Here is a 9,093-nt window from a genome sequence, read left to right on the forward strand (position 1 = left end):
TTCAGACCCTGTTATGTTAGGAATTTGGCAAATGCAACCTTGAACGGGCCGTTGGCAGCACACAATCGTCCAACTGGGCCTCAACAATCACGTTGTCATAGAGTTTTATTTTCTGCCTTGAACTGTTGGGAGAGTCTTGGCGGGGCGGGGGGGGAGGGGAGGGGGGGACGTCCCCCAGACCTGGTCCTGCTGGATGACGTTCCGGCCCGCCCTACAGATAACGAGGATGTGTCGGACCTTGCTTCTTCCAGGACAGCCTTGTCCTCCTGCTGGATAGTCAAACTCCCTTCCCTTTCTTACCAGACAGGCAGGCTTCTAAGCAGACTTCTAGGCTCTTCAGGACAGGTACACAGCTTCTCCATTAAGTAATTCAGCCTGCAGGTGATGTCCCCTAAACTTAGATAAACTGTCAGGCTGACACCGTCCCTGGTGGCAAAGCAGGCACCTGAGTTCTTTGTAGAGCACTTTATTCCTTGGTAACAGAGGACTTTGAACTAGGGTATAAAAGAGGGATAGATGGTCCCACTTGTATACACAACTGGCAGGCGGGAGATGCTGTTTACTCTGTCGCACTCTCACATTGCATTTATGCTACGCACACCAACACCCTAAACACGCCCTTGATGTTAGCGGAAAGTCTGGGCACAGGCATAGAAATGGAGCATTACATAAGTATGTCAGCAGGACGCCACTCCACTGACCATGATGCAAAGATCTCATCAGGCTATTGATCCTTACAACAGGCTCCATTGCCATCACCGCTCTAGCTGTTAAACCCATGACAGTCCTCTGCCTTAAATAAGGGCACACTTGGTGTGACCCTCCAGGTCACAGGACCGGTCCAAGACCTCTCATAGTCCCTTGTTAGAAGTTGCACAGAACTGGGGTGGCAGAAAAATCTCAAGTAAGTCTTTTGTGGTAGATTTATCCCAGTAACGTGCAATTACCAGTTTGACGCCATTGACTGGGGAGTTGCCACGAGGAACACATTCTTCTGCCTGTTAAAAGGCATGCCATTCATTATTTCATAATGTTTTTGGGCTTTTATTTACCACTTGATTTAAGCAGGTGGTAGATATATGCATGTGGTTGGTTGGGGGGCGATGGGTGAAGCAGGGTAGGGAAGGGTAAAGAAATGTCTAACAAAGGGAAGAATTGTGTTTCCCCCAGTTAGTAAAAAAACAGCACAAGTCTTGGCTGCTTCTGCTGCACCCACAGTCTTGTGCGTCTTTTCAGTTTAATTTTCCTGTCTGGAAAAAAATGGTGTCCTGTTTTTCTGCTACCGGTACATCCAGGTGCAGAAAAACCTAACAACTGATAATCAGGTGGAATAAAATGAGCACATGAAAGTACTCCTTCATTTAATTGCCCTTGATTCATACTCTGGACCATAGTTGAGGGATATGTTTAGGCATAGTCCTCGCAATACACAATAGATTTGTGTGCGGCAGAGGCCAGAGCTCAAAAGTCAGGATACCAGAGACAAGTTGGTGGTAACTCAGGGCAGGGGAAAATGCTTGTTGTCCATGGAGGGGAAATTCCCGTCCCAGAAATCTACATTAAAAATTAATTAATAGTATCCTTTTTTAAATATCTGTTTTGTGCCAGTGCATATGACTTTAATTTCTGCCTTTGGGATTCTATGTTACAAGTCCATAGGGTACATGTATCCTTTGTGTGCTTAATAAAATGTTGAAAATTCTATAAATCCTCACTCCTACATCCAAGTACTCTCAGGCTACCATTCTACACTCTGCTCTGTCTGAAAAACAGCTCAACATTTTCAAAATTCTGCAACTCTGCATTGATTTGGCTTGTAAATTATATTTTGGGAAATTTTCATGTATTAACTATTTAATTTAATACTATAGGTGAATAAAATTACTGACGAAGAAAGCAAGATTTAGCACCAGTCAACTGAAGTCAGTGCCATAAGAAGGATTATTTTGAAAAACTGAAGGACATCCAGCATTCTACGTTAAAACAATTTCAAAAATCTAGGTGTGGCGAGGAAGTGGGAGCTGAGGAAAGTACTATAATGCAAGTGAAGTGTCTAATTTAGCATTTCATTAACCCAGAGCAAAGCCATATCTGTGCACAGAATAACGTTCATCTAAAACATCATGTAATTCCAGAGAGGAAGCACACACTGCATAAAAGAAAGTTATAACAAAAGGTTTCTTCTGCAGACGATCAAGGAAAAGACGCTGAGAGAAGACTCCGAAGCTGACACGTTAACAACCGAAAGATTGGAAAATCACCTTTGTTCAACAACCGTTTTTAACCAGTTACACAAGTTTGAGACTATCTGCCTCTGGGTAGAAGACCACGATCCACTCTGCTCACTCTTGCGAAAACCTTAAAAATTCACCACTTTATTGTGTTCATAACCATCTCAGATTGTTTCCTTTTTATTGTGTACTGTTCTGTAATTCTATGTAAATCGCCTGAACATTATCTGCTGTGCGAGAGTGATATGTAAAACTGTTAAAGATAAAAATGGATTAAATGAGCACAGTTGCGCTATAGGTAATGTAAATACATCCTCGTCTTCAGAACTACAAACCTTAACCTTACACCAAACAAAGAAAGGGTAAATGGAACTGATGTTCTGCGACTGGTGATCCACAATAGTACTGTGCACGTTCTAACACCCTCAGTTACTGCCATGACGTCAGTGCAAAAAGGTACTTATCAGTTTAATTATTAAATATCAGACTAACACCTTATCACTGCATTGTTAAGAACCTATACAAATAGATTTGAGAAAATCTTCAGTCACAAAATAAGTTGCTGCCGGATAGGCTATAACCTAAAGACTATCATCTGCTAGAAACATTTCGACAGGTGTTACAGGGCTGCTTCCAGACATATTTTGCTCAATTCAAGTGTAAAACACACAATTTCTTGTAGAGATAAATACTGAACATTATCTAAACAAGCCTGATTCTAAAATCGGGTTCACTCTTACTGTGGCATGTAAGGAAGAGAAAATTAAATGTAACTAATGAATACACCTTATAAAAACACGGGCTATGAGAACAAATTCAGTGTTCAAACCCACCTCAATCAAAGCAAAATAACCCAAGTTGGGGAAAAAGTTACCTGTGCCAAGAAAGATTCAGCCATAAATCTCATCTCACTGAATTTGAGAGAATGCACACTGGGAAAAACCTATCTCAGTGCAAAGTATGCCAAAAAAGTTTCAAGCGTAAATCTTATCTCACTGAGCATATGAGAATCCACACGGGGGGAAAAAACTCTCCGTGCAAAGTATGCCAAAAAAGTTTCAGGCGTAAATCTTATCTCGCTGAGCATATGAGAATCCACACTGGGGAAAAACCTTATCAGTGCTCTGAATGCCAGAAAAGGTTTAGTATCAAAGCGAGTCTATATCGACATGCATTAACCCACTCTGCGGAAAACACTTACCAGTGCTTTGAATGCCAAAAAAGTTTCAGCCGTAAATCTTATTTCACTGACCATATGAGAATCCACTCTGGGGAAAAACCTTATCAGTGCTCTGAATGCCAGAAAAGGTTTAGTAACAAACAAAGTCTTTCTCGACATGTATTAACCCACTCTGTGGAAAAACCTTACCAGTGCTCGGAATGCCAGAAATATTTTAGTGTCAAAAGAGGACTTACTATACATACAAGGACCCACACTGGGGAAAAACCTTATCAGTGCACGGATTGCCAGAAATGTTTCATTGACAAAAACAGTCTCACTCGGCATAGAAGAACCCACACTGGGGATAAACCTTATCAGTGCACGGATTGCCAGAAATGTTTCATTGACAAAAGCCGTCTCACTCATCATAGAAGAACCCACACTGGAGAAAAACCTTTTCAGTGCTCTGAATGCCAGAAATGTTTTATTTACAAAAGCAGACTCACTGAACATACAAGAATCCACTCTGGGGAAACCCCTTATCAGTGCTCTGAATGCCCAAAGCATTTCAAACATAAATCACTTCTAACTGCACATGTGAGAATCCACACTGGGGAAAAACCTTATCAGTGTTCTGATTGCCAGGAAAGGTTTTGTAACAAAGTAAGTCTTTCTCGACATGCAATAACCCATTCTGTGGAACACCCTTATCAGTGCTCTGAATGCCAGAAATGTTTCAGTGAAAAAAGACGTCTCATTCAGCATATAAGAACCCACACTGGGGAAAAACCTTATCAGTGCTCTGAATGCCAGGAATGTTTCAATGAAAAAAGACATCTCACGCTGCATATAAAAACCCACACTGGGGAAAACCCTTATCGGTGCTCTGAATGCCAGAAATGTTTCAGTGACAAAAGAAGACTTTCTCGACATACATTAGCCCACACTGGGGAAAAACCTTATTCATGCTCTGAATGTCAGAAATGTTTCATAAACAAACTCAGTCTCACTCAGCATATAAGAACCCACACTGGGGAAAAACCTTATCAGTGCTCTGAATGCCCAAAAGATTTCAAACTTAAATCACTTCTAAATGCACATGTGAGATTCCACACTGGGGAAAAACCTTATCAGTGCTCTGAATGTCAGAAATGTTTCATAAACAAACTCAGTCTCACTCAGCATATAAGAACCCACACTGGGGAAAAACCTTATCAGTGCTCTGAATGCCAGAAATGTTTCTGTGAGAAAAGAAGACTCATTAAACATACAAGGACCCACACTGGGGAAAAACCTTATAAATGCTTTGAATGCGACAAATGTTTCAGTGAAAAATGCTATCTCACTCAGCATATAAGAACCCACACTGGAGAAAAACCGTATCAGTGCTCTGAATGCCACAAATGTTTCAGTGAAAAAATCAGTCTCAATCACCATATAAGAACCCACACTGGGGAAAAACCTTTTAGGTGCTCTGAATGCCAGATATGTTTCAGTCAAAAAAGACGTCTCATTCAGCATATAAGAACCCACACTGGGGAAAAACCTTATAGGTGCTCGGAATGCCAGAAATGTTTCAGTGAAAAAAGATGTCTCATTCAGCATATAAGAACCCACACTGGGGAAAAACCTTATCAGTGCTCCGAATGCCAAAAATGTTTCAGCCAAAAATATTATCTCACTGCACATGTGAGAATCCACACTGGGGAAAAACATTATCAGTGTTCTAAATGTCAGAAAAGATTCAGAGGTAGAGATGGTTACATGCACCATAAGAAAACTCACCATCAAAAATAATTTAGTGCTCCAAATGCCAGAAAAGCATCAATTTTAAATGCAATCTCACACTACATGAGCAGACGCACACAGGGAAAAACATTACCAACGCTGTGAATGCCAGAAATTCCTCTTTGATAGGCACAGCCTCGCTAACCAGAAGCGACTCCATACTGATGAAAAACCTTATGAGTGCTCTGAATGCCAGAAAAGCTGCAGAGAAAAACGCTATCTTACCATGAGAAACTCCACACTGGAGAGAATCCTTATGCCATAAAAGCTTGTATCCGAAAGACAGTGTTATGCTTCATGAGAGATCCCACTCTGGGGAAAAACCTTATGAGTGCTCGAAATGCAAGCAAAGTTTTGTTTACAAATTACTTCTCACTTGTCATGAGCGAACTCACATGGGAGAAAAAAAGCCTTATGTGTGTTCTGAATGTCAGATAAGGTTTAATCACGAATACAATGTCACTTAACATGAGAGAATTCACACTGGACTAAAGCCTTCTACAGGAGGGGAAAGCCAGAAACGTTATAATCAGAAAGGAAATCTCACTAAACATGAGAAATGCATCCAAACCAGGCGAAAAGTAAGGCGTATCTTGAGTTGCAGAAAAGCTTCTAACAACCTGACTACATGAGATAGCACATATTGTGGTTTAATCAAGAAACTCTTGCAGGATAACTTAGGCTGCCCGCATGCAACCTCCAAAGAAATTTCAGGCCTCGAAAATGTTTTAATTGCAACAAAATCCACAATTTGAGTATCTGAAAGTTTAAAAAATCTCAAGGTATTTATTTTACACAGAGAAGTGTTAGTACTTGCAAAAATCAACTAAGTACCAAAAAATTCACAATATTAATGTCTTACATTTTCTCCACCCAAAAGGTTTCTACTCACCCTTGTTTCTTAACATATGACTGAAATCTAGATTTTCATGATAAGATTAAGCCTAGGTGGTGGTCCTCAATGAAGAACTTTGCGAAGTGTCAAAAACTGCGCCGCACTATGCGGAGTTCTACGAGCAGCGGAGTGCGTTAGGGTCATGCCGTTCGTGGTGATTTTGATCTCCGATTGTTTGTCCCACCCTGAAAAATTAATCGTGAATGGCACCATGTGCAGCGCAAGAGGGTGCAGCTGCTTCTACTTGAGCGATTCAGAAAAGGGGGTGGTGATGAACAGAGTGTCTGAATTAAGCAGCCCACTCTTAACCAGTCCAAAGATCAGGGCTTGATCCATCACCGTTATTTAGCTCACTGCCCCATCCCAGCTCAGAACCTGGCTATATGCAAATTAGTCTGTCCCTGGCCCAGTGCATCATGGGAACAGGGCAGACCAAACTACCAAGCCAATTCTTCACCAGAAAGGAGACAAGCTTCCGGGGACCGGTTTCTGCCATTTCAGGCGTCGTCGGCCCGGCTTGCTTGAATCCTGATGAAGCAGTGAGCAAGGGACTCATGTCTGAGTATACCCTGCCACACCTATAGTGGCCAAAAACGATTCAGAAAAGGGGGTGGTGATGAACAGAGTGTCTGAATTAGGCAGCCCACTCTTACCCAGTCCAAAGATCAGGGCTTGATCCATCACCGTTATTTAGCTCACTGCCCCATCCCAGCTCAGAACCTGGCTATATGCAAATTAGTCTGTCAAATTAGTCTGTCCCTGGCCCACTACTTGAGCGGCAGCTTTGTCAATGCGAAGGAAAGTTTCTCAACGCAAGTGGTTGTGACCTGGCACGACCACTCGCATTGAGAAATCCGGCAACGAATCTCGCCAAGAAGTTGATTTTGATCACCAACTAGACCTTGGCGAGCATGAGCAAGGAAAAATCTCATCAGGAGGTGGATTTTCCTCGCTCCAATACATGACATTGAAAAACGCGAGCGTGGAAAAAACCTCGCTACGCTCCACGGTGCAGAGTTTTTAGGAACTCCGGGAGCTCCGTGGAATACGGAAACTCTGCAAGCGGAGTTCACCACCCAGAATTAGATAATATACAACAGCAGGAAAACATAACAAACCAGTTAGTTGCCTTCGGTAACGCTCTTTCTGGTGGATACTCCTTTGCTTACAGATTCCTCACCTTGTGAATATTCCCCACACGCCAGACTGGATCCTCAAACTTTAAAACAGCAGTCCTGCTGCACGCAGTAGGAGACATCATGCAGCTCAGTGTCGACGTCATTCTGCTCCAGAAGTGACAAGCGTAGACGCATAAAAGCACTTCCCAGAGCACTGTGAACAACTACAGAGGTCTATGAGTTCATTATCTCACAGGTCTGTATCACATATGCAGGCCCTGGGCAGATATTAATACACCTTTTTTATCATGATTAGAATTCAGATGAGGCCTTTTCATTTCCCAAAATTCTAATTGTATTCTCAGCAGCAAGTGTATATATAAATTGTTGAGTGATGACTGCGCAGTGCTCAAGATGAAAGTGATATGATGATAAAACAGTCCGATCCACATTTTGTACACAAAAGCAGGGCTGTAAATTACCATTGTACAATACAAGTTAAGCAAAGGCGATTCTCAGAAGACATAATCCCTGTATAGTCAATGTTTCTACCGTTCCAGTTAATTACCATGGTCTCATCAGGATGGTAGATCGCCGTCTCCCCCATATGCTTCTCAACTATATTCAATACAACAGAGTAAGGATTCTTCTGTATCTTGGGGCAGCGTACCTGGGAGGAAGTCAAATTCAACTAAGCAGTTCCAGCGCCCGTTCGTCAGACCAAACAACTGCAGCCAGTGAATCCTCGGCTCGCTGTCAAACACGTTTGTGTGACATTTCCTGATGAGACCATCGTCATTGACTGTCTTGTCTGTGAGAAGCTGCACCAGCCATCCTGTGATGGTGGGCCAGAAGACCTTCATCGCCAAGTGAAATTCTCCCAACTCCAACAGCTTGATGTGGAGTTGGGGCTCTGTCGGTGACGAGGGTTCCCTAATCTCTGTCTCCCATATGACCTTCCCAACCCAGAAGTGATACATCCGTCACCACTGTTAAGTCTGGGTGGAATAGGGAGAGGGGTCTGCCACTGGCATATTCTAATTCACTGGAGAAAATGCTGGATACTGCCTACAATAGGGTGAGTCAGTGTCTGGAAGGACACCAAGAGGTTTTGCAGCTGCACCAGTCGTAGCAGCAGGTCACTCAGTGGCATGATGTCTTGGACGTTGCCTTTGTGTGCCATGGCCATGAAAGAACTGGGAGACCTGTTGGGTTTGTAGCAGGGTCTGTCGCTGGCAGAGTTGAAAAACCCTACTGTAGCCAAAAGGGGATGAGATTTGTGATGAAATTGCGTGGCGGAGGCAGACAAACCCAAGGAATCTGTCTGGGGCCTAGTCCACTTTCTTGATTAAAAGGCGAGCGCCATCAAATAGCTTGTCCATTAACGATGCTCGGGTATCTTTAGAGAAGCATATAGACCTAATCCAGGCAATGCACCGAAGTTCCACACTCATGTCAATCGCCTGACCAAAGCAATTGGCTGTGTCCAAGTCACAACATAGTACAAACTTTGCTGCAACAGATCAATCCAGACAGTGTAGCCATGTATTGTTTTGAGGGTAGGTGGCAGTGTGGGGGAGTAGCTTTAGGACAAGCAGAAAGGGCCAGTGTTTTGTGGGAACAGATGACGGTGTTTTGGGGATAGGAGCTATGGTTTTCAAGGTTAGTGTGGTGGAGTTGGTGGCAGTGCTGTGGGGTAGGGTGGAATGGAAAAGGACTTGGTTATTCTAACTCCTTTTTATTCTTATGTAGAGTCTTGGAGGGTAGATTCTGCTCGTTCTAGAGCTCTTGAGCTGTCTGGTAACTACAATTTTTGCAGCGTGAATCTTTCTGGATTCACTATGCTGTGCATTATTCCGCGGTCTAGTGGTTGGGTCCGTAATCGTAGTCTTTTCTTTC

The 9,093-nt window shown here is 42.9% G+C and overlaps 1 protein-coding gene across 1 annotated transcript; it reads left to right on the top strand.

The window, feature by feature from the left end:
- Positions 1-3,141: 3,141 nt before the first annotated feature.
- On the top strand, positions 3,142-5,258 carry LOC147737101 (uncharacterized). The gene is made up of 2 exons (XM_086963589.1): positions 3,142-4,862; positions 4,947-5,258. The coding sequence occupies exons 1-2, from the start codon at positions 3,157-3,159 to the stop codon at positions 5,188-5,190; spliced, it is 1,950 nt and encodes a 649-aa protein (XP_086819715.1). The 5' UTR covers positions 3,142-3,156; the 3' UTR covers positions 5,191-5,258.
- The last annotated feature ends 3,835 nt before the right edge of the window (positions 5,259-9,093 follow it).

Source organism: Lissotriton vulgaris, chromosome 1_1 (genome assembly GCF_964263255.1).
Source record: "Lissotriton vulgaris chromosome 1_1, aLisVul1.2, whole genome shotgun sequence".
NCBI classification, from domain to species: Eukaryota; Metazoa; Chordata; class Amphibia; order Caudata; family Salamandridae; genus Lissotriton; species Lissotriton vulgaris.